Genomic DNA, 24,080 nt, shown 5'->3' with positions numbered 1-24,080 from the left:
AACTTGGCAGCTATGCCACTGTCTTCTGGGTGTCTAATGTCTGTGAGCCATTATCCTGGTTTATATGCTGTGGAATTCATTCTGCTACAGGCTTAAATGAGATTCCAGTGCTGCACCTTGTGTAAAGTTTCTCAAAAGCAAATATTTGGGAAGTATTTTAAAAAGCAAAGCACGAACGCCTCTCTACCTGCATGGTGGCAGCATGCTCCAGGGAGAAGGCCTGGTACTTGAAGGGGATGTGGACCGTCTCCTTGGGGCGCAGGTACACCTGAGGCGTGAGGTCGTCCTGCAGGTGAAACATGTCCTCCTCCAGAGGGGTGGTGGTTTGGGTCAGCTTCTTGAAGTGCCTCCATTCTCTAGCATCCACAATGACCCTGGAGGGAGAAACAAACCCAACAAATGCCAAATGCTTTTACTTCCAGGCGGGACTTCCAACCTCTTTGTTACCTGCGATCCATCTCAAAATCAAACTTTGGATTGCCACCTTTGGCACCGTGGCTGGGAGCCGATGTGTGTTGCAGCACGTGTGTCGGCTTTCCTCGTGTATAGTGGAGGGAGAATTAATTTCACAGGAGCATAGAATTGTAGAGTTGGGAAGGGACCCACGGGTCATCTAGTCCAACCCCTTGCAATGCAAGAATCACAACTGAAGAATTTACCTTCTAACTGGGGGCTGGTGGCATTCATGTGCATAGAACCCTTTTATTATTGCCTGTAGGCAAATGAATGCCGCCCACTGGTTCGGGGTGGGGTGGGGAAGCAAAGCAAACTTTTGCAGGGCAGGGTGGGGGTCCAAAACTGTCTTCCCTCCCTGAGATTGAGAACTGCAACTCCCACTGGCAGAGATCCTACAGGGGATGCAGCAACCTGTTTGTGCAGTGTGTGAACTAAACCTCCCCTCTACCTCCCACACGAATTACTATTTATTTAGAGCATTTGTACCCTGCTCCTTAGACAAAAAGGTGGTTTACATATGATCAGTTAAAAGAAGCCTGGCAACACAGGCTTACAACCTAAAAAAAACAAAACAAGAACAGCACACGAGGGAAAGGGGATAGGGAGGGAAGAGGGGAAAAAGATAAATCTTGACCTGACTGCACACCTGGCATTTTTCAAGGGACCCTGCTCCAATGACCCAAAATGAAGGACACTTCAATATAAGAACATAAGGAGAACCCCTGCTGGATGAGGCCAAAAGCATATCTGGTCCAGCATCATGCTCTACCAGGGGCCAACCAGATGCCCCAATGGGAAGCCCGCAAGGAGGATCAAAGGGCAAGAGTGCTTTCCCAACCTGCAATTCCCAGCAATATGTTGTAAGGATTACTGAGCTAATGCACGTGAAGTGATATGAACACTTGAAACGCACCATACCGGGTAGATACACAAACACACATTAATGCCGAGCATTTTTATGATTGATTGTGTGTCTCCCGGCAGATTTTGCATGATCCTTCTGGCGTTCACAATGCAGCTGCTTTTTCTCACAGCGATCCGGTTGGGGCTCAGTAAGCACAAAGAAGGGCACCGCCTGCTTTTGCTCCCAACTGCTCCCCTGGGACTTCTCCTACCTGAGCTCTGGGTTGTCCGTCTCTATGGTGACCGTGTGCTGGACATTATACGGGTTCTTCAGGGCAAACTCGAAGAACTCAGCCGTGCCAAACGTGGCGTAGAGGGTGTGACGGGTGGTAATGGCCTGGCTCAGCATGCTGGCGATGCTCTCGGCTTTGATGCGCTCCCGGTAGGCCTCGATGATCTGGAGGTCCCGGGAGTGCTGAATGCGATCCTCATGCCGTCCCTGGGAGGGAAGGGAAGGCTCAAGAACTGGCTGAGTGGGCAGGGTGGCCTATGGGACGTAGCTCTCTTGGAGAAACTAACACAGCATCTTAAGAGTACTAGGGAACACAAAGACCAAAGACAATTCTGAAACTGTATGGAACGTATCTGTATGGAAGGTATCTGAAGAAGTGTGCATGCACACGAAAGCTCCTACCAATGACAAACTTAGTTGGTCTCTAAGGTGCTGCTGGAAGGAATTCTTTTATTTTGTTTCGACTACGTCAGAACAACACGGCTACCTACCTGTAACTAGACGTATGGGACATGTTTATTCCACACAATGCACAAGGCAATGCCACCCGCGGCTCTCTCTGGGACAATGTGTTCGGACAGCGGGTAGAAGACCACTGACTGTCTCCCACCTGACGGCTCAGCTCTAAGACCCTGTAGAGCTGCTATTACTTGGGAGTGAGTTGTACTTGGCTAAATGGGCCAAGGGTCCAGCTCAGAAGGCGGCCACATGGCAGCCAGTCTCTCACCGTGATGAGGCTGGCTTTCTTCCCAGCATCGCCCTCTTGGGACTCCCGCCTCCGGACCGACAGCATCCTCTCCAGCTTCCGCCTCCGGGTGACGCTGGCCTCGCGGTTGCTGTGCTGGAATGTGGCGCTGACTTCGCGCAGGCGCGAGAAGAGCATGGCCGCCAGCTCGCTGTCCACATCAGCCAGTTTTTGTGCCTGGCACACATTCCCAACTGGAAGACACACACAGAGAGAGAGAGAGACAGAGAGAGAGAGACAGAGACTCAGGTCATGATGGAAATGGGCAGATGGGATGAAGCAAAAGCCAATCACATCATTTCTCTGTCTTGATGCGCAGGAATTGCTTGTGGGATTGATACCTGCCTAAATGCCGCTTTTTAAACCTGTGTCATTTTCTGTTTCCTTAATAAGAAAATTTTTTTTACTCCTTCTTCCTTTTCTCCCCGCCCCCCCCTTCTTTTTTTACTGGGCAATAAAGATAAAAATGCAATTAAGACCGTGGCTACCTCTGCCCTCCTTTCAAATTCCATTAGATCTCAAAATGAAAGGCTTCAAGTTTGGTTTTGAAGACAACGTTAATGAATTAGCTACATGTTACTCTGCTGAATGGTTGAGTATTAAGTTATTAATTTGCGGCTTTATCTCCCCGGATTGATTTCATTTGGGGGACCAATTTTCAACACACCAGTTGGCTACACTTTCATATTCTTTCGTTCCTTGTTTGATGTGGCCTTTTCTTTCCTTTGTGGTGGGAAATAGCTTTGCAAATAAAGTAATATGCTTTTTTATATATAGAGAGAAAAAGACCACCAGAGGTAAAGCAGAAGGAGAACAAAAAGCTTTTAAAGCACAGAAACGTAAGAAGCTGTCTTATGCTGCAACCATTAGCCATAGAATCACAGGACTGTAGGGCAATCCCCTTTGCAATCTAGCTCAGTCTACACTTTCCTCAGTCCAAGGGCCATGGGGAATCTTCTGGGGGCCACATGCCAGCAGGTGGGCTAGGCTAGAGGCAAAAGTAAGAGGAAGAATAGATGGGATTCTTTGTGCCCTTGTACAGCTGGCTACATTTCCGCCACACAAGAGTCGGAGGTCTCTAGACACACATCTCTCCACCAAGGCAAACAAGAGACATGGTCCCAGCTGGCAAGAAAATGCCCTTAGGAAAGGCACAGAGGTGGGGTGGGGAGAGTCCTAAGGGCCGGGCAGAAAAACCTGTAGGGCTGCATCCAGTTCTCAGGCAAAATGTCTTGGGGCCAGCCCTGATGGTGGGTGCAACTGGAGTTTCAAAAGCATAGCAAGCTGCCTTCTATTAGGTCGCACCACTTGTCCTCCAAGTTATTGTCTACACACTGAACTGGCCACTTCCTGCTACACTTTTGTCCACCACCACAGCTAACCGATGAGAGCCAGTGTGGTAAAGCAGTTAAAGTGTCACAGACTAAGATCTGGGAGACCAGGGTTTGAATCCCTGCTCGGCCATGGTGAGTCACTGCCTCTCGGCATAACCTACTTTGCAAGGTTGTTGTTGTTGTTGTTGTTATTGTTGTTAGGAGGCGGAGAGCCAAGTATGGCACCTCGAGCAAGGAGCTTGAAAAAGGTGGGGTATAAATGCAGTAAAATAAAAGTAAGTAAATAACTGCTATGCCTTAAAGGCCCTAGTTTCAATCTCTGGTTGAAGGGCTGTCAGGCCAGAGAATGTTTCTCTCTCTCTCTCTCTCTCTCTCTCTCTCTCTCTCTCTCTCTCTGTGTGTGTGTGTGTGTGTGTGTGTGTGTCCCTCTCCTCCTCTTTCTCTGCCTGAGGGCTTGAATAGTTTTAATACATAGGTAGAGCTGGCCATGAAGGGCTGGTGGTCTTACTCAGTGTATAGCATTCATGACAGCCTGGGGTAGTTGGCGGTTCAAAAGGAAAGGTCCACTGGCCCCCTGGCCACTCCACCATTCAGGTTCCCAAATGAAATTCTTCTTCTGACGTGGACTGCTGTACAAGGTTGCCTATTAGTCTGACTGCACGACTCTCTCCCCCCTCTCTCTTTCTCTTTCTTTATAAATAGTAAGTCCTATTTGCAGGTTAGATGCCCTTAATTGGATGCTCAGTCCACCTTCTGTTCTCCCAGTCGCGGCAGATCGGCTCAGGCAACCTTGGCAACAACAACAAATGAATCACAAAGCCAGGATCCGGATACATCTAGACAAGACTGCTCCGAGGGAAGGGGATGTTTAAGGTGGGTGAATGTCGCACAACCTGTGTAAGTGGAGCTGGCCCAAGGCTGGCTGACTCCAGAGGCCCTAAAGATGTGCAGCAGGATTCCCCTTGCTTCTGGAGGTTGCATCCGGATAGATGCAGGTGTTACAAGAGCTTTGGGGGGGGGGACTAGCCCCTTCTAGGGCAGGCTCCCAGTTCACTATTTTTCCCACCCAGAATATCTTTCTTGTGGATCTTTTGGGACACTGTCGCTAGCAGTTCCGAGTTCTCCCTGTGGGTAACTCAGAAACTCCCTACCGGTTGACAACCATATCTACTCCACCCTGACGTGTTTGGAAGGCTGTTTCAAGTGGCTTTAAGACAATGCTATTCAGCTGTGGGGATCTTCTCTGCTATTAGATATAGAGAGCCCGTGTGATGTAGTGGCTAGAGTGTTGGACTAGGACGTGGGTTCAAATTCCCCCACTCAGCCATGGATCTCACTGGATGATCTTGGGCCAGTCGCTGCCTCTTAGTCTAATCTACTTCACAGGGTTGTTGTGGGGATAATAGGAGGAAAACTGTGCACACCACCTTGAGCTCCTTGGAGGAAAAAGGTGGGATATAAACGTAATAAATAAATAACGAAAATAACTGTCCTATATCATTTGTTCTTTGAATTGTTCTTTGTTGGTTTCGGTGGCGGGGGTGCTATTTTATTCTGCTACAGCTGTTGCATATTTAAATAAAATATGTAGGCCATCTTTGAATATGAGAATATATATGACTGATGAGTGTGCACTAGTAGCAGAGCAAGGGAGCAGGTTGCGGCAGGGGTACAAAAGTCTGGGGCGTTGGGAGAGCTGTCGGGCAATGAGGGATGGTTTTCACAAGGGGTTTGGGAGTGAGCTATGGAGGAGGGAGGTTGGGCAATCTGATGGAGGAAATGGCTTTCGGTGAGATGTAAAGAGGGGGTTGCAAATGGGGTGGTGGATAGCTGGGACTGGTGAGTAATGCAAGCAGGAACAGCAGTCCAAAGTAAAGTGAAACAAGTAAAATTATCTGTTTCCCAAAAACCTTGCAGGTAGTCTTTACCTGCATGGCAGCAGTTGGCTAGAATAATACACCTCTGAATTTCTCGCCCCCCCCCCAAAAAAATCCCCACAGTATTCAATGGCTGTGCCCGCAAGAAGCTGCAGCAATGGTGCTGCTTGGCTTGGTCTGCTGCCCTCGCCAAGCCTCCAACCAAGATCTGATCAGATCACTCAACCCACCAGCATCCACCTTTAAAAGAGAACCAGTGTCTGGAATTAAAACCAAAAAAACCCAAGGCCTCGCTACGAGGGTGAGCTTGGCCAGTCTCAAAAACGGCTCAGGTGCAGAGCAGCTGTTTGGTTTTCATCCAACTCTTTGGAGTTTTCTAATGATGATTTTGTACTTCTGCATGACTGTTTTCAATCCTGGCAGCTGCTTTGAGGGCCCACAGACAGGAAAAGCAGGGTAAATACAATAAATCAAGTCAAGCTGGCTTTTCACTGAACACCTTGAACACAATCCCATGCTAGAAAGAAAACATGGCTTAACTGAAGAGCTGCTTTAACTGCCAAGTTTACACAGCCTCACCTGAGGCTTCTTCCCTGTGCATTGAGGTTTAACATCATGCATTTTCTGAGTCAGTCCCCATAGCCCATTGCAAAGAGGACACACATTTATGCATGAGGTACCAGCAAGCTAACAGATCCACATACCCTTAAGGGAACAAGTGGCCACCTACCCTCATCTTTTCAAAATAAACTCAAATGGTCTGGTCTTGGATATCGGACACAATTTCATCAGTAACTGGTCCACCCCGTTGCCTGACACTCCCAGAAGCATTGTTACTTCTGGAAAGTGACCTGAATCCGAAAGTTAAGCACAAAGCTCTTTTCTTGCTTTCCCTGGTGGTGGCTTGGGTGGTCATTGCTCAACAATGGAAGTCATGAAAAATGCTACCTGAAGTGGCATGGCTCAATATTGTCTGGGAGATAGCCCTGTCTGAACGTCTCACACAGCATAGATATGGGGTGAAGCGAAGAAAGATCAGTTTGAGGGAGTGTGGTCTTAAATATTTTCCCCTTTATTAGTATGGAAAAGTTCTCAAGCCCTCCACCCACACCTCACTTTAGAGGGGTTACAACCATAGGTGGAAGCAACCCCCAAGTGTCATATAGTCTGACCCCCTGCAATGCAAGGGAGACAATTGCAAGTCTAGAAGCAGAGCATAAAGTGTCGAAACAAATCCCTTCTGAGAACCCTTGGACACCAGAGATTCAAATCTCTTTAAAGCTAAAGGAACCCTGACAAGTGGTCAGCTAAACTCCGCTTAAAAGCTTCTAAGGAAGGAGAGTCCACCACCATCCATTCGATGGTTGAACAGCCCATAGAGTTGGGAGGGACCACAAGGGTGATCTAATTCAACCACCTGCAATGCAGGAATCTTGTATTATCAGAAAGCTCTTCTTAAGGTTTAGTTGGAATCTCCTTTCTTGCTATTTAAATCCGTTGGTTTGGGTCCTCCCCTTCGGAGCAATAGAAAACAAGTTTGTGCCATCCTAAAATCAATAATCACACGAAACTGGTAATGACTCTTCTAAGATAATTTAATCATTTGCTGTTATCTAGTCTGACTGTGTATTCTATAACTTGTGTCTGTAACTGGATTCTGCTATGTATGTTTACTCGAAGCTGTTCGATTTTCTTTTCTTGAAATCAATAAAAATTATTAGAAAAATAAAAAATAAACTCAATAAAGTTGAGGGGAGGAAAGGGAGGAAGAAGACTCATCCACAAAGCCCTTAGCAGGTGGTCCATCCCTCCTCTCCTTGCATCCACCTGCTTGGTGCATCACTCACTGTTTGGGGAAGGAGAAAGCGGTGGTCTCTCCTCTTCCCCATTTCTGCTCCCACCTGCCCATAGCTGCCAAGTTTTCCCTTTTCTCGCGAGGAAGCCTATTCAGCATAAGGGAAAATCCCTTTAAAAATGGGATAACTTGGCAGCTATGCACCTGCCTCCTCAGCGTAACCCAAAAAGGAAATTTGAGAAATCAGAAGCCGACTTACCGCTGTAAGAATTTGCAGACACCAAGCTGCCCCCATGGAAGCCACTGTTCCCGTCATGGGAAGAGATGATCCGAGAGCGAGAAGGTGGCAAAGAGATGGACTTCCTCTGCCTTTGTTCACACAGATGGCCTACAAAAGAAGATAAGGTAGAGACTCAGGGAGCACAGGCTCAGGGGATGAACAAAGACCTCTCTATCAAACCCCAGGGGGTTCCACAGAGCTCCTCCCTCCTCAAGCCACACACCCCACAGTCCCTGCTCTGCACTCTCCTCAAGTGCTTTTGTATAGCTTGAATGTTCCCCTGGAATGTAATCTTGCCTGGATGGCCTGCAATGGATGCAGGAGGAGAACTCCTCTAGTGGATTACAAACTGGTTAAGTTGTAGGAAGAAGAACAAGCATTACTGAAGCAGAGTCAGCATGGCCTCTGCAAGGGCAAATCCTGTCTCATGAACCTTCTCTGAGCATATGGATAGAGGTGATCCGGTTGATATAGTGTACTTGGGCTTTTGAAAGGGTTTCAATAAAGTCTCCTGAGTAAGCTTAGCCCTCAAAGAATAAGAGAAGAGATCACAAATTGGCTAAGCAGTAGAAAGCAGAGAGTAGGAATAAATGGATGGTTTTCTAGATGTAGAGATGTTGATAGCAGATTCCCTCAAAAATCACTATTAGGACCTGTGCTTTTTAACTTATTCGTAAATGATCTAGAGTTAGGCACGAACAATGAGCTGACAAAGTCTACTGATGATACTAAATTGTTTAGGGTCACTGAAACAAAAAGGGATTGGGGAGAGCTCCAAAAGGTCCTCTCTAAACTGAGTAAATGGGGGGTAAGATGGCAAATGCAATTCCATGTAAACAGGCGCAAAGTGATGCAGTCAGGGCTAAAATAATAATAATATTAATTTCACCTATATGCTCATGGGGTCTGAACTGGTGATGAAAGGCTAGGAATGAGACCTTGGGGTCACACTAGAGAGCTCTAAGATCTTGACCCAGCGTACAGCGGCTGTGAAAAGGGCAAATTCCAGGCAAGGGATCATTAGGAAAGGAATTGAAAACAAAGCTACTAGTATCATAAAGCCGTTACAGAAATCTATGGTGCAACCACATTTGGAATACGTACTGTGTACCGTTCTGGTCATCACCTCACCTCAAAAGTATATTATAGAGTTGGAAAAGCTTCAAAAAAGGGCAACCAAGAAAATCAAAATGAGGAAAGGTGTTTGGGAGTTTTTAGTTTAGAGAAAAGGGAAGTGGTGCATGACAGAAATTTATAAAATTATGCATGTCATGAGTAAATAGACATAAGTTTTTCTCTCTCCTTCATGAGACATGGACACCCATTGAAACTGAAGCTTGTAAGAGCAGCTAGAAGCGCGAAAAGGGGTGAGATTCCCGCCGCGTCCTGCTTAAATCAAGCAGGCCACACCCCCAGACCAATCAGCTTGGTTGCCTGGCCAGTGACGCAGCCGGGAATCCCCCCAATTGTGCAGGGCTGACCACACCCCTGTGCACGTGAAGGGGTCGTGAGTGCCCACAACGCCACCTCCTCCTAAGGCAGAAGTGGCTTAAGAGAACATCCTTCACACAGCACACAGTTAAAACTATGGAAGTCCCTCCTGCAGGAGGCAGTGGTAGCCACCAACCCTATAAAAGAGGGTTGGACAAATTCATGGAGGGCAAGGCTATCAGTGGCTACTAGCCAAGTTGGCTATACACTGCCTCCACAGTTGGAGCCAATAATGCTTCTGAATACCAGTTGCTGGAAACCACAGGAGGGGAAAGGGCTCTTGTGCATGGGTCCCGCTTGCGGGTTTCCCACAGGCATCTGTTTGGTCACTGTGAGAACAAGATGTTGGCCTGTTCTAGCAGGCATTTCTTATATGTTTCCATGTTTCCAAAGCAGATCCGGAGAGGCAAGTGCATTTTGAAGTGGCTAATTCCAGTCTTAAGATGTAGTATTCAGAACGTGCTTTTGGCTTGTTGGAGAGCTTTCTCTCTACTCTCCTCCCCTCCTCCTCCTCTTTTTCTCAGATCTTTCAAAGCCTCAAGCTAGGTTTTCTTTTTGGGGGGTTTTAATTTTAATTTTAATTTTTTTTACAATAAGCACCAGAACAAGTACGCTACAGAAAACAAAGTCTACCTTTCCCGGAGCAATGTTAATAATGAAGGTGACTGAGGAAGCGTGGGTTTTTCCAGAAAGGAGCCTAACAGGAACCATCTGCAGGGGCTCCAGAACAATTCTAAGCCCCAAAAGCACCCCCTCAAAGAATCAATTCCTTCCCCCTCGTGGCAATTGCCTTATCTTATTTTGTACCTTTCTGACACTGAAGGGGAACTCAGTGGGATCCCCTTTGACTTTCGGAAATAAACACCTTGATGCATAATGGCAAGCTTATCCAGTCTCTTTGCAAGTCCGACAGCTCCTTTGATCTCTGACTCAACCTGCCAGCCAAAACTCTCTTTTTTTAAAAAAAAAAAAAATTTAAAAGGCCCCATCTAAACTCACAGCCCGTTCAGAAAAAGAGAGTTATCAAAGGAGGCACCTTAAGGCTCTTTCTGCATAAGAGGGTCTTTGATTTGCAGTGCGCAACGGAAGCCAGGATCCTCTGAAACAGGAGCAAGTGAGCGCCTTCATCCCTCGGATCCTCTGAAGGAAGCTTACGCTTCCTGGCTCCTTCAAGCAGTTCCTTCTTGATCTGCTCCTTCAGGTGCAGGAAGGTCCTTCTTTGAAGTCACAATTTCTACAGTCTCCATAGTTGCCATGGTGAAGTATTTTACTTTAGTGGGGGGACCATAGCTCGGTGGTTAGAGCACATGATCTGCACAGCTGAAGGGCATAGCTCTGCCTTCCAAGAGAGGGGGATCGTTGTGGGGGTGCTGCTGCCCCACCACCACCTGCTGCCTGAGGAAGCTGCCTCACTTTGCTTAATGGCAACGCTGGCTCCAAACCTTTATAAAAAAAGCTCCCATTGGCACCAATTAAAGTAGAGTCTAGTTTCGCTCAAAGAAATCAAAGTACAGGTGATCTGTGAACCGCAGAGCAGCAATTTAGAAAGTCCTGAGCAGGGCAAAGAAATGGCACCGAGCACAAACTAATTTGGGATGATGAGAGGGATGGTCAGGAGGGCTGGGACTGCGAGCAACGTCAAATCATTGAGCAGGATTTGGTCCGGCCCTTTCAAAGGTATCGATCTTTTTTCCCTGGCCACAAGTATTCTGGTCCCTGCATAATCACCAAGGCAAGAAGGGTCCCTATTACTCAGCCACCCAAACTCAGTCATTCTCAGACAGCACGGGATCAGAGAACATTTTTTTATCATCGTCGTTGTCGTCGTCATCTCATGTGGCAGATCTTCAAAGAACAACAGAACCAACAAACCTGCTTCCCCAGATGAGACGACTGATTACTGAGAGGCCGGCAGTCTCCTGGACCAACACAATTACAGTCACTCAAACAAATACACAAATTAGAAACATTAAACTAGCCAGAAAATGTTGTAGAGTGAAGGGGGTTCCTCTGTGTCCCCTTTAGCTGCGTACATAAATAAAGGTATAACAGTCCCTTGCAAATGTGTCCTTCCCTTTCAAACCTCTCACGCGCTTTGATTTGTCAGCCAATTTCCCTGCCAAAGCCAACTGCCATACTTTCGTCTCTACCAGGGTGGCGATTGATGCTCCTTCCAGAATCTTCCAGTACCTCCTCGCTACTGGTAGACTAGATGCCAACAGCCACTGGCCAACAAGACGACTGAAATGGAGGATCAGGGAACATGTAGCTGTGGAGTCAAAGAGGAGGAATGGGGCTCTGTGCCTATGCCAGGACTTGCCAAGTCCCTTTTGAATCTCTCGCCCCCATTAGATCATTTCCTTCCCCAGCCTTTGATTCATCTCTGGATTGATCATCGCAGCCCCTGTCCCTCCCCGACTCCTTGCTAAAGAGCTTATCACCCACTTGCAGGCAAAGTATGAAATGTCAATTTATGATACGGTAGAATGGAAGCTAATCTTTCTTCTGAAGATAAGATTTTTTTTGGGGGGGGTGGAAACACATGGTGGAGTCACACCGCCTTTATTTTTTTGCAGACAGATGAATTAAAGCACCTGCTACGAGGCCTGTAGTGCTAAGGCCCTTATAAGCCCCGATTCCTCATCCTTCCAGGTACGGTTCTGTGCAGCTTCCAACGCCCCCGCCTCCATTTCTCCTGCGTTGTTGTTTTGTTGGCATCTAATTGAGTGTTGCCTTTTCCATATTGTCTCCTTTGAAAGCCGCCTTGGATTGCCCGCTTGTAAACAAGACTAAGCAGAATTAATGACCTGTGTATTTCCACCATGCCGCAACAACCCGATGTTATTACCGTTGTCGGGGCACAGGGGGGATAATAAGCTTTCGCAACGCAAGGTGCAAATCTTCTGCTTTCCTCCCCTTCCCCCTCCGAGGAGCTGGAAATCCTCCCTAAACAGCCCAAACGGTTGTTTTCCATCAGCTCTAGAGCTGATGCCCGTGTCTCAGTAGCCTGAGGGGGTCAGGTGGGGCAGAATCACAGCATAGAAACACCCCTGGCAGGCTGTGATTGGAGGGGGTGGATTTTGTCAGCACTCTATTACGTAAAAACAAAAACCAACCACTCTGCCAGAGGGGGCGCTGGAGAGGTTTTTGAGGTTTGATGATCTGCTTTGGGATTTGACTGCTGAACTATTCTCATCTGAACCCTGGGCTTGGGATAGAAATGGACCAAACTATTTCTGGTCCATGTCACTTTGGGATCCCATGTGGCCCTGTTTCTGCATTTATCCACAGATACTTTTTTTAAAAAAAAAAAACTGCACAAAAACTGATGTTGGTATTAAACTCAATTTATTAATAACTGTCAGGGGGACTCCCTACAGGGAGCCTCCCCCCGTCATCCTGACCAGCACTTCGCCCAGCGACAGCACAAGCAGCGAGTCGGGAGGAGGGAATGAGGAATGGAGCAGTTTGGAGAGAGGGCTCATTGAGGTGTCTGAGCCCTGGCAACACTATGGGCATGCAGGAAGGGCTCAGAGACGGGTCAGAGCATGCAGGAAGGGCTCAGAGCATGCAGGAAGGGCTCTGCAGGGAACAGAGCATGCAGGAAGGGCTCAGAGACGGGTCAGAGCCCTGGCACTGCTCTGATCGAGGGTCAGCGGATGAGGGACTCAGCGAGACGTAGGAGCCCAGGCGCCGCCCCAGCCAGCAAGAGGGGAGACCTCTCCTTCTGGCGCCCGAATTTAGGTGCGTGCCCACACGAAGGGCGAAGGGGCGGCATTTTGGGGTGCCCCGGCTTTTGTGCTGGCCAAAAAGCAGGCAGCAGCCATTGCCGGGTTCTGAATCGGACTAGGCGGTCATGTTTTCTGTTATCTCTGCACTGTAAATAGTATGCACAATAAAACTCTTAAAGACAGTGCGGACTGGAGCGTCTTTACTCGAGAGTAGCTGCAACAATCCCCTGACACTAACCTTCTAAACAAAGTCTCAAGGTGATGTAGCAATAAGGTGATTAAAAACAGTTAAAAACACAAAAACAGCTAATACTTTAAAAACAAGACTAAGTGGACCCATTTCTCCAGCTTGGAAAGCCAGTTGGAACAGAAATGTTTTCAGAAAGTGCAGACAGTGGGCTCTTGATATATCTTGACGGGAATGCTGTTCCACAGGACAGGGCACCTACACCAAAAGCCCTGCTCTTTTAGAGTTACCGTACTACAGCGCAGGCTGTGGAGACCTCTGGAGCTTGCGGGATTCTCTAAAGCAGTGTTTCCCAACCACTGTGCCTCCAGATGTTTTGGGACTACAACTCCCATCATCCCTAGCTAGCAAGACCAGTGGTCAGGAATGATGGGAGTTGTAGTCCCAAAACATCTGGAGGCACACTGGTTGGGAAACACTGCTCTAATGGACCGCAGCAATCTACTGAGTGTGTCTTTTAGTAATGTTTGTGTATTACATAGTCTAAGTCCTATTAAATAGGGACTTAAATGTTAGCACCGGCACCTTGAACGTGGCCTAGCAGGGGACACGGTCGAAAAAAATCGCCGAAAATCGCTTGTGCGCATGCATATGGGCCTCCCCCGACCCGGAAGTGCACCGGAAATGACCTCTTCTGGGTCGGGAGAGGCCCATACGCATGCGCGCAAAGGATTTTCGGCGATTTTTTTCCGATTTTGAAGATCGCCGCCGCGCCACGCGCCGTAAGAGCGGGCGGCGGCAGTGGGCGGCGGGGGTCATCGCGGGCCGGATTGGGAGGCCATTTGGGCCGCATCCGGCCCGGGGGCCGTAGTCTGGGGACCCCCTGCTCTGGACCAACACCACACAGCTTTGATATTTGGGGAGTTGAGCCGGAACATTTGGAAACTGCAACATCCAGTGGATAATCACGTTCCAATCTGTACGTTAGTCCAGAAGGTGTAAATCAAGGCAGTTTGTATCAGAATTGGAGGTGATTAAATTTCACATGCACCCTTAGTTGAATGGGGAACCCTGCCAGGAAGCCAGTGCTGCTTCCTGGCAAAAAGTAGAGCAAGGTAGCCCTAGACAAAAACATTCTAGCCCTAGCCACCTATGAGAGGAAAACCCAAGGAAAGGTTCCCCATCCATTCATGAGGCTCTACCAGGCATTTGTTGTCAATCCATTTCGAAGACCAGGCTACTCCAAAAGAAGAGAGGGGCCTACGTTCCTTGTGAGATGAAAACAGCCACACTGTTTCTCTTACAACTACATCACAACGGTCATGTCTGCAAGTCACGGCAAGCTACAAACCATAGTTTACTGTGCACAAGTGAATTGTGGCCAAAGAAACCACAACCTTCCAGTTTGGCATTACATCAGAACCAGGGGCTGTGGATTGCTAACGTCTGACAAAACATGATCTGTAGCCAAGGTTTGCTCCTGGCCTACTGATGGTGGTTTGTTTAAAGCCCTAAATGGCCTCGGTCCAGTATACCTGAAGGAGCGTCTCCACCCCCATCGTTCTGCCCGGACACTGAGGTCCAGCGCTGAGGGCCTTCTGGCGGTTCCCTCACTACGAGAAGCCAAGTTACAGGGAACCAGGCAGAGGGCCTTCTCGGTAGTGGCACCCACCCTGTGGAATGCCCTCCCACCAGAGGTCAAAGAGAACAACAATTACCAGATCTTTAGAAAGCATCTCAAGGCAGCCCTGTTCAGGGAAGTGTTTAATGTGTGACATTTTAATGTATTTTAATGTTTTGTTGGAAGCCACCCAGAGTGGCTCGGGGAACCCGGCCAGATGGGCGGGGTATAAATAGTAAATTGTTGTTGTTGTTGTTGTTGTTGTTGTTGTTGTTGGGGCTGAAAGAAACCATAGCCTCCTTTTCATATGAAATGCTAAAGTGTGGTTTGTTGTTTTGTTTCCCCCATGGAACAAAGTGGATGAGATCAGCCCACTTATGGTAAAGCCATAACTGGGCGGGCGAGTTTTTACATGGGTTTGCTCTCGATTGGAAAGGGATATTTTGAGCTCTGTCCTCCAGGATTAAACAAAATTGACTTGGGTGGATCTCCTTGGGAAGGAAATCCTGGGTACAGCTGAGTTCTGTTTTAATCTGAGGCTGAAGAGCCATAGGTTGCCCCAGAAAGCCAATGGAAATGCCTGAACAAACAGGATTCTTACCGATGTTAGCCAGGCTCAGGTGGAGACGCCCTCGCACAACAGCATGGACTCCAATGGGCTTCACACCCCCATGCTTGAGAATCTCCCCACTCATCACGGGTGTGTCCTGCTTGTATTCCATGGTGATAACCTCCAGCTCACGGTAAACTTGGACAGCTGTCCGGCCCTGGCGGAGCAAGTGCTGCAGAACAAAGAAAGTCTGTGTCTAATTGGCAGATCATTCAGGGGTGTGGGTGTGGGTGGGTGTTGGAGTGTGTGGACCCACTCAGCCATGAAGCTCACTGGGAGACCTTGGGACAGTCACTGCTTCATATGATTGTTGTGGGGATTAAATGAAAATGGGAGGGGGGGGGCAATATATGCCACCTTGAGCTCCTTGAAGAAGAAGTGTGATATAAATGCAATAAATGAATAAATAAGAAGCCGATCACCTTTTGAGTTGTCCTCTGAAATCAGTTATCAGACTGGCTGCCAGACTGGCAGTAGGCATAATCCAAACTTTCCCAAGCTGGTGCCCTCTAGATGTTCTGGACTACAACCCCCATTGGACTCCTTATTTTTGCCTAAGATGTATATCTCCTTTCTGGGGATGCACTACAAATCCCAACTTTTTCAATCTAGGTCCCAACCTGAGAATATGGGTGTGCATGCATTGTCATTAGCAGCCAACAACCACCAATGCTCTTTTTTGTGTGAGATCTCCTAGCAACAAATAACCATAAGGAACATTTTGGGGGGTGCTCTCAGATCCTTCTTGCAAGATCTGGTTAGGCACTGTGTGAAAAGGATGCTGGACAAGATGGGCTACTGGTTAGATCCGATTGGCTCCTCTTTTGTTCTTCCAACATAAGACACAGCCTTGCACTGAGTTAGGTCACTGGTCCATCTAGGTCACCCTTGTCTAGGCCAGCTGTCCCCAATCTGGTGTTTTGGACTACAACTCCCATCAGCCCCAACTAGCATGGCCATATGATGCTGAGCCTGATGGTCTCAAACGCCTGAAGCACACCAGGTTTGCAACAGCTGATCTAATTCATAGGGAGTAGAATCAGTGGAAAATTTAAAAGGTCTAGTCATTTCTAAATACTCTAATTTCAGTACGTCTACTTTGAGTGAGACCCTGTCAACATATAACACTTGTGGTCAGAGACCTGCTAAAAGCATTTTTGTTTAGACAAAGCTACCCAGGTATGCAGAATGATGATATGGCTTTTAATCTGTCTTTAAGCTTATTGCTGATTTTAATTACTACAGTCGTACCTTGGAAGTCGAATGAAATCCGTTCCGGAAGTCTGTTCGAATTCCAAAACGTTCGGAAACCAAAGCGCGGCCTCTGATTGGCTGGAGGAAGTTCCTGCAGCCAATCGGAAGCTGCAGAAGCCCTGTCGGACGTTCAGCTTCCAAAAATAGTTCGCAAACCCAAACAGTCACTTCCAGGTTTGCGGTCAAGAACTAAGCTGTTTGAAAACCAAGGTATGACTGTATATAAATGTTTTAAATAGCTGGGGGTGTTTTTACTGATAACTTTATTCTTTTTGTAAACGGCTTTGAGGTTTTGGGGTTTTTTTACGCTCAAGTAGTATATAAATTTTATGAAATTGGCTCAGAGTGTGTGTGTGGGGGGGCTTTTCTCCCTCCCAAGAGTCAGCTCCAACTTAACAAATTCCCACCTTCAGCTTCACAGCAGCAGATCCGACGAGGAGCAACGAATCGCCATCCCACGCGTCTATTTGCAGGGTGTGCTCTGCCAGGTAACGGATAAACCACCGTTGCTCACCTGGCTTGAGGAAACCAGGATCCACCATATATTTCAGTTGGAAACCTGGGGAGCCTGCAGAGAAAGTTGCTGGTTACAGGTGTGTAAGGCCCAAAGCAAGCAAACAAACAAACCCAAACTCGCTGAGGCTATGAGCCGTTTGACAGTGGAACAAACTCCCTCGGGCAGTGGTGGGCTCAGAGACACATTCCATCCAGGAGAAGCACTCAAGGAGGGTGTGAAGCTGGGCAGGTGGGGGTTTAGAGACTGGGGGATGTCCTAAGGGCCTGCCAGGGACTGGGAAGAGGAGCGATGGGGGAGACCTCCTCCCCAGCTTGACCCTTTCCAGGGAGGAGGAAGAGGAAGACAGTTTAGATTTACAACAGGGGTTTGAAGGAGGTCACAGCTCAGAGGTAGATGAGGGGGAAAGCTGGGAAATAATGGGAGAGGAGGAGGAAGCATCAGGGGGCAACAGCTGACGGACACAGTATCTTTAGAATGCATTCCAGAACCTGCTCTCCCAGAACCCGGCGAGCCTTAGAAGTAGGAGAGCAAAGTGCTCAAAGACAGAAGGCACGTAGCAGCACGTAGGAGAGACAATGAGAATGATGAATGAGGGAGTAGGAGAGATGGAGGGTGGAGATTCACTTGGGACAATGCCACTATCCAAGAGTCTGAGTTCTATACCCTCTCTCTGTAAATACTGAATAAAAAGAGGAATGAAAGAAACACCCCCTTGTTTTTGTATGTTCCTGGGCTACCAGCAGGGAGTTGCTGGCAGTGGCCTGACAGGGCCAGATATGGGGCTCAGCCCCTGGATCTGAAACTTTCTATCCCTAGTCTAAATGGAATGACAGTGGTTCTCTGGGGCTTTAAATGAGGACGGGACCTTCAGGAGGCAAAGTAGGTTGTCCTGCTAATGCACTCTATTTAGTTGGAAAGCCACTACATTATCTGCTTTCTGTACTGCTCCTGTGTTATGTTTTCTAACTTTCATTATGTTTCGTTTCTTGTTGGCTTGTACTTTTTATGCTACATTAATTTTTCTTTTAAAAAAAGCTTTACAGAATAATAGAAACATGAAATAATAGAAACTGTAGAGTTGGAAGGATTTCTAAGGCTCATCTAGTCTAAACCCCTACAATGCAGGAATCACAGCTAATGATTTTTAAAAGAAGGAGTCAAGGGTGTGGCAGCATGAAAGGGGAAATAAGAGAAAGGAAGGGACATCAGATCACAGCGAGGCCTTGTGCCTTCTTGACTAGGACAGCAATGGCATTTGTCAATGGATCCAGGGAGCAACCGAGGAGTGGAAGATGAGCAGTTCAGCTCCAACAAGAGGACCAACCCTTGAGGGCCTTCCTTTTCAAAAGTCATCAGCAAATGAGGGGTCTGCTGCTGCTGTGTGGCTCCACTTTAATAAACAGAATGATCAAGGCTATTATGAAAGATCTGGCTAAGTAACTTTTAAAGTCACACTGGGAGCGTCCTATCCTGGCACAGAGCAGCATTTAATGTGTGTCTTTCCCCCTTTTTAATTTCCATTAACTGTTCCACGGGGGAGAGGGGTGGCTTTATGAACCAGAGACACTCAGCAGGGTACGGAACAGGACCGCCTCTCCCGGGACGAGGCTTTAATAAGACCAAAAAGCACTTTGCAGAGCGAAACAAGGCAGCTGAAGCTTGGCTGCTCGGATGCGTAGAACTCGAAATAAATAAAGAAAAATCTGCTTAGCTAACTGGCAAGTCAGCATTCTGGATTGCCAAATCTCAGCCCTGATGCTTACCAGTGCCTGACACTCCATCCTAGTTCTGCAAAGAGCAGATTATTTATACTGAACCTGTGTCTTAACTGTACGGCTACAGACGGAAGGTGAGGGTTCTCATATCTGAATATTGGAAGGCTCTGCACAGTCCTGGTTGCCTCCCCTAAAAAGAATATTGCGGAGTCGAACAAGGTTCAGAAAATAGCATCCAAAATGATCATAGGGGTGGAATGACTCCGCTGTGAAGAAAGGTTATGAAACTTTGCATGGCATGGAGAGAATGGTGAGAGAGAAGCCTTTCTCTGTCTCTCATAACACTAGAACTTGTGGACATCCAATGAAGATGAATGCTGGAAGATTCAGGACAGATAAAAAGAAAGGACTTCTTCATTCAGCAGACAGTTAAACTATGGAACTCCCTCCTTCAGAAGGCAATGATGGCCACTAATCTGGATGGCTTTAAAAAAAGATTAGACAAATTCATGGAGGAGAGGGCTATCAATGGCTACTAGCAATGATGGCTATGTTCTACCTCCATGGTCAGAGGCAGTGATGCTTCTGAATACCAGTTGCTGGAAGCCACAAGAGGGGAGAGCGCTCTTGTGCTCAGGTCCTGCTTGTGGGGTTCCCCTGGAGCATCTTGGTCGGCCACTGTGAGAAACAGGATGCTGGACTAGATGGGCTTCCTTTGGCCTGGTCCAGAAGGCTCTTCCCAGGTTCTTACGCTATTAAGTTCAAACACCCACTCAGCCTCCATGTCTGTTTTCAAGGAGATCAGAAACACGGCGCTAAATGAACTGGGAATACAGGCATCTGGGAGATGGGAGAAAAACTTGGCTTGCGCATATGTCAATGACCTAATTCTCCAACCTTGAAAACCAAAAGTGTTTTAAAGGAGGAAAGGGAGAATTTACAATAAACCAAGGCAGTATCTGAAGCGAAGCCTCTCAAAGGGTGGGCTTTACTAGCTACACTTCTGTTCTGAAGGAATGATGACTCAACAGCATAGCAGATTCTAATTTTTGCTATCTGTGCTTGGGAGTCGGTTGATATACGTGTCATTGACCTATTAAAAACTGGAGTTAACCTCGCTCACAGGTGTCCCTTCAGCTTCCACTTCCATCAGGCTCACGGCAGAAAGGAGAATTTTGCTGACTCGCGGCTTGAGACTTCATCCCTGGGGGATGCTGCAACAAGCTCGGAGCCGGCTCTGACTGCTGCATTCTGAATTGGGAATGATCTTCCTTGTAGGGCCTCATTTTTCAAACTGGAGAGACAGCTGGACTCAAGTCTGCCTGGAATTTACACTCTCTGGTATGATAGCCTCTCTCCCTCCCTTCAGAAACAGAGGGATCCGAGTGGTAGCTGTGATGTTAAAGTGACTGTAGGAAAGGTTTCGAGATATTCCTTACTGACATACTGCAGGCCTAAATGCCATGACATCAGAGAGGGTCTTTGTCAGTGTTTAACTAAGCTGCTCTAAAGGCATCCAAATGGAGCTTCTTGGATCATCGGAAGAGAGAAGAAAGGTAGGAAGACATATCTAAGGAAGAGGGACAGACTAAGGAGGGACACTAGGGAAGGCAGCTGACCAAGGGCACCATGGGGAAGGACCGGAGGGTAGAAATAAGTTTCTGCCCATCTGTTCCCCTCAGGCCTTACCAAGGTTCAGGGTCCCATCTTCCTTGATTTGCACCAAGATGTGAGAAGATGGAATGAATGGAGCTGCCTTCGAAGTATCTGCATTGACCAGCTGCAACCGGGGAGTTGTGACTGGAGGGAAGCGGTAGAACTGGAAGGTGAAATAGATGGTTTGGGGCCACATCTCCAAGGCTGTCCTGTCCTCTGCGGCCCTTGTTTAACAACAACCAAAAGAGACAGAAGACAATTAAATCCCACTGAGATTAAATCCTGATGATTTAAATCCCTATGCCATGAGTCACCAATTCCCAGGGTGTGTGCTGGCCAGGCCAAGGGCACCTCTCAAAGGATGGCTAGCCAATTCTTTGAAAAGCTAAAGGTTTTTGAGAGACAGGACGTGCCTTCCTACAGCAGAGGCTGCCTGCTCTGTCTCAGCATGAGTCACTGCTCTGAACTTGCCTGCCTCCAATCAACCTCAGCTGGGGGGGGGGGGTTGGTCATTCTGACAACTCCCTGCATCAGGAGCCACTGGAACCTCTCCCTAGTACACACCTAACAAAGACTTGTGTGCGTTTGCACACCTTGTATGATCTACCTGTCTGGACTGGCTGTTGGAGCTGGAATTAAATCCTTGAGAATTTTGGTGCTCATCCCCCAGCCTCCTCCTCCCCCTGCATAAAAAACCCACAAGTCCATAGACCTTAAGTCTGGGTAGACACATCTGGAAACACGAGAGCAATTTTTAATTTCAGAATGATACCGTTACGGGAGTCTGATGCTGATAGAGGAAGGTTTTCAGTACAATGCAAAAAGACATGTTTAAGACACAGAACACCCTCTCAAATGGGTCTTCTGCTATCCCTACAGGCTATTCTACTTATTTTATTCCTTCCTTTGTGTTAACCAAACACTTCCACACACTCACAGTGGATTGGATCAGCAGAGACTGGTTGAGGAAAAGAGAAACGAGAAATAAGGATGTCTCTTTTCCCCCTTATGGACAAGTAACAGCTGGGCCAAATCTTCATACATTGCCTGAAGAAATCTCCCTGTTTAATGGAGGGGAATTATTTGGCAAAACTTGTAAACAATGAATCTGAATGCCTGTGTTTCCTCCAAGACTTAGTCCCTGTGGACGAACTCAGAGACGCAGCACTGCCTCCCTCAGCTGGGTTCCCTGTCAGCTAGTTCAGGAACTACATAGCTCTCTGGAGCCTTCAAAACAAAGCAACCATCATAACACAGTTGTTTGTTGCTTCCAGCACAGTTTTTTGTGCAAAATGCTGGGTGTCCAGGGCTCGGGAGGAAAACAGTGCCATTTTCGAGGCAGGTGCCAAAAAACTATTGCAAAATCCAAAAGTTTTTTCTGATAGCAACAAAACCCAAACTACCTCAAAAGCATTGACTCAGTCATAGAGATGGGAAGGCCTGGGGGGGGGGGAATGGGGAGGACAGCCCCCCCCCCAGTTTTTTCTAAAGCCGTTTCCCCCCAGAAAAATTGTCAAGACTCAGACCTGTCTTGAACCTCAGAAACAGGCTTTACCTGGTAAATGCAAGAAACTGCACGATGATTTCATTGTTCTGCAGGAGGTCAGCTTCTTCCCGCTGTGGGACGAAGTTCACAGGGTCCACAGGGTCCACAATTTGGACAGGCTCCTTGTTACAGTCCAGGAGCTGAGGGAATCCCGATGCACGCAAGCGGGCGAGAGCAGCCCGCGTAAGGCCGGTGCTAGGACTGAAGCAGAGGCAGGCAGCTTAGTCTGGGAGAAGCCGGGTGCTGCCAACAGACTCTCAGCCTAAGCGTTTCCCCCCTCTAGCACATATCTGGGGAAATCAGCTGGCCTTAAGAGCAAGGGTGCAAATATCTAGGTGTCCAGTGGCCAAAAGCTTTGGGGAGGTGCCCAGCGCTTGTGTTTCTGCAGAGAGCAGGGAAGCAGGATTCTACTCCCACCTGGCTCCTTAAAAAGCCTTGCCGGATCATTTGTTTTGCGAAACAAGATCTGTACATTCTACCAGGCTGCTGTCCTCAAGGTGGGAGCCAAGGTTATGTGGGTCCAATGACACCCAGGAAAGGGGAGGTAGAGGAGGCTTCCTCATCGCCCCTTGAAATCTTCTCTGGCTTCCTCCCCAGCCAAACCAACAAGCCCCTGCTTTGTCTTATTCCTGCCAATGAGGCTGTGCTGTCTTCGGCAGCACTTCCTCAACAGCAGAATTGGGGGCTCTCAGTCCTCCTCTCCATGTCAATCAGCCACACCCCACCATCCTGTCTGCTGTGTCAGGGCCAACCGACAGGTGGCTAAGCCCTGCCTCCTCCCCGCACAACCTCACCTTTCTGAGTGTGGCCCCAGGGCCATAATGGGCACGTGCACTGGTGTGAAGGGCAGCTCCTGGAGCTGATCTGCGGTGGGGGATTCCTGGACCAGCGAGCTGTAGCTGAGGTTGGACTCCAAGTGGGTGATGGCTCCACGGGGGTTATCCTGCTTGCAGAGGGAAAAAGAAAAGCGATGTTCATCCAAAACAGGCAAGCCTGTGGCTGGATGCAAAGAGGGCTGTGCACAGACAGAGCAAAGCATAGCATCATATAATTGTAGAGTTGAAATGCACCCAAAGGTCAAATAGTTCAAGCCCAGCAAAGCAGGAATGACAGCTACAAGACGCCCTGACAGATGGCCACCTAACCTCTGTTTGAAAACCTCCAATGAAGAAGAGTCCACTATCTTCCGAAGTAACACAAGGTGCCTCTGGATATCCCACAAGCAGGGCCTGAAAGCTACTGGATGCAGGGCCAGCTCTGAGATGAAGGGCAAGGCAGTGCTTCCCCCCCCCCCATTCCAAATACAGAAGAATAAGACTGGGTCTTATTTCAACACTGGCAGCGAAAGATACTGTCCTCCACTGCATCGAAGGGCACCAAGCTAGCTTATCATGCCCAAGACAGGCTTTGTAGCTCTGTCCACTCCCTGCCCCTCAAAATCTGCCTCACCTTGCTCAATGGTAGAGCCAGCGCAAATTGGATGTTCAGGGTGCACTGTCAGTTCCCACAGGGTGATGGGGAGGCGCAACAGATTAGGACTGCGCTCAGTGTGCAAGCACAATAACGTGTCCCAGAATGCAGGACACTGGCAGCCCACCTCAGAGCTGAGTTGGGCCTCCCTTTGCTAGCAGCCAGAATTGATCTAGCCTATCTGACTGAGATACTGGCACAGACTCAATGCCTTCGAGGATCATACTCTTACTAAGCTCTGCTGGTTAGATCAACTGAGAACAGGGGGCTGGGCACAAAAGTGCCAGGATAAGCTTAGGGCTTATAGGCTTCAAATGGAAAACTGCTCAGCTCTTAGCCCATGTGACCTTAGAAATTGGATTTTTTTATCAGGATGCCAACCAAGACAGAGCATCCATCATTGCCACACGTTGCTCTACTTGGTACCCCCAAATTAAGACCAATCACTCAAGGCCCCATTACCTTGAAACTCTGACCTTCCCACAACTACACAGGGCCTTTGTAGAACTAAGATTCCAACAGATGCCCTCGGCATATTTAGAGGGGAGATATCGGGGGATTCCTCATATGGATCGCAAATATATATATGGATCACAATCAGGTAGAAGACATCACACACTACCTGCTAGTTTGCCCCCTGTATACAACGTCCAGAGGAAA

The 24,080-nt window shown here is 48.0% G+C and overlaps 1 protein-coding gene across 2 annotated transcripts in view; it reads right to left on the bottom strand.

The window, feature by feature from the left end:
• Positions 1-24,080, bottom strand: part of NPHP4 (nephrocystin 4) — a 100,661-nt gene that overhangs the window by 10,317 nt on the left and 66,264 nt on the right. Inside the window, exons 14-22 of one of the 2 annotated variants that reach the window (XM_088671789.1) lie at positions 22,745-22,896; positions 21,960-22,151; positions 20,438-20,628; positions 16,924-17,084; positions 15,254-15,434; positions 7,602-7,730; positions 2,319-2,530; positions 1,572-1,798; positions 188-374 (exon numbers count right to left, since the gene is read on the bottom strand). In XM_088671789.1, the coding sequence (XP_088527915.1) occupies positions 188-374; positions 1,572-1,798; positions 2,319-2,530; positions 7,602-7,730; positions 15,254-15,434; positions 16,924-17,084; positions 20,438-20,628; positions 21,960-22,151; positions 22,745-22,896 (1,632 nt within the window). The remainder of the gene's footprint in view (positions 1-187; positions 375-1,571; positions 1,799-2,318; positions 2,531-7,601; positions 7,731-15,253; positions 15,435-16,923; positions 17,085-20,437; positions 20,629-21,959; positions 22,152-22,744; positions 22,897-24,080) is intronic. The other variant, XM_035119028.3, reaches the window with a different exon arrangement.

The sequence above is a fragment of the Zootoca vivipara genome, chromosome 6, assembly GCF_965207765.1.
Source record: "Zootoca vivipara chromosome 6, rZooViv2.hap1.1, whole genome shotgun sequence".
Taxonomy (NCBI): Eukaryota; Metazoa; Chordata; class Lepidosauria; order Squamata; family Lacertidae; genus Zootoca; species Zootoca vivipara.
The sequence above is the reverse complement of the archived record's forward strand: the minus strand, read 5'-3'. Positions and strand labels throughout refer to the sequence as shown.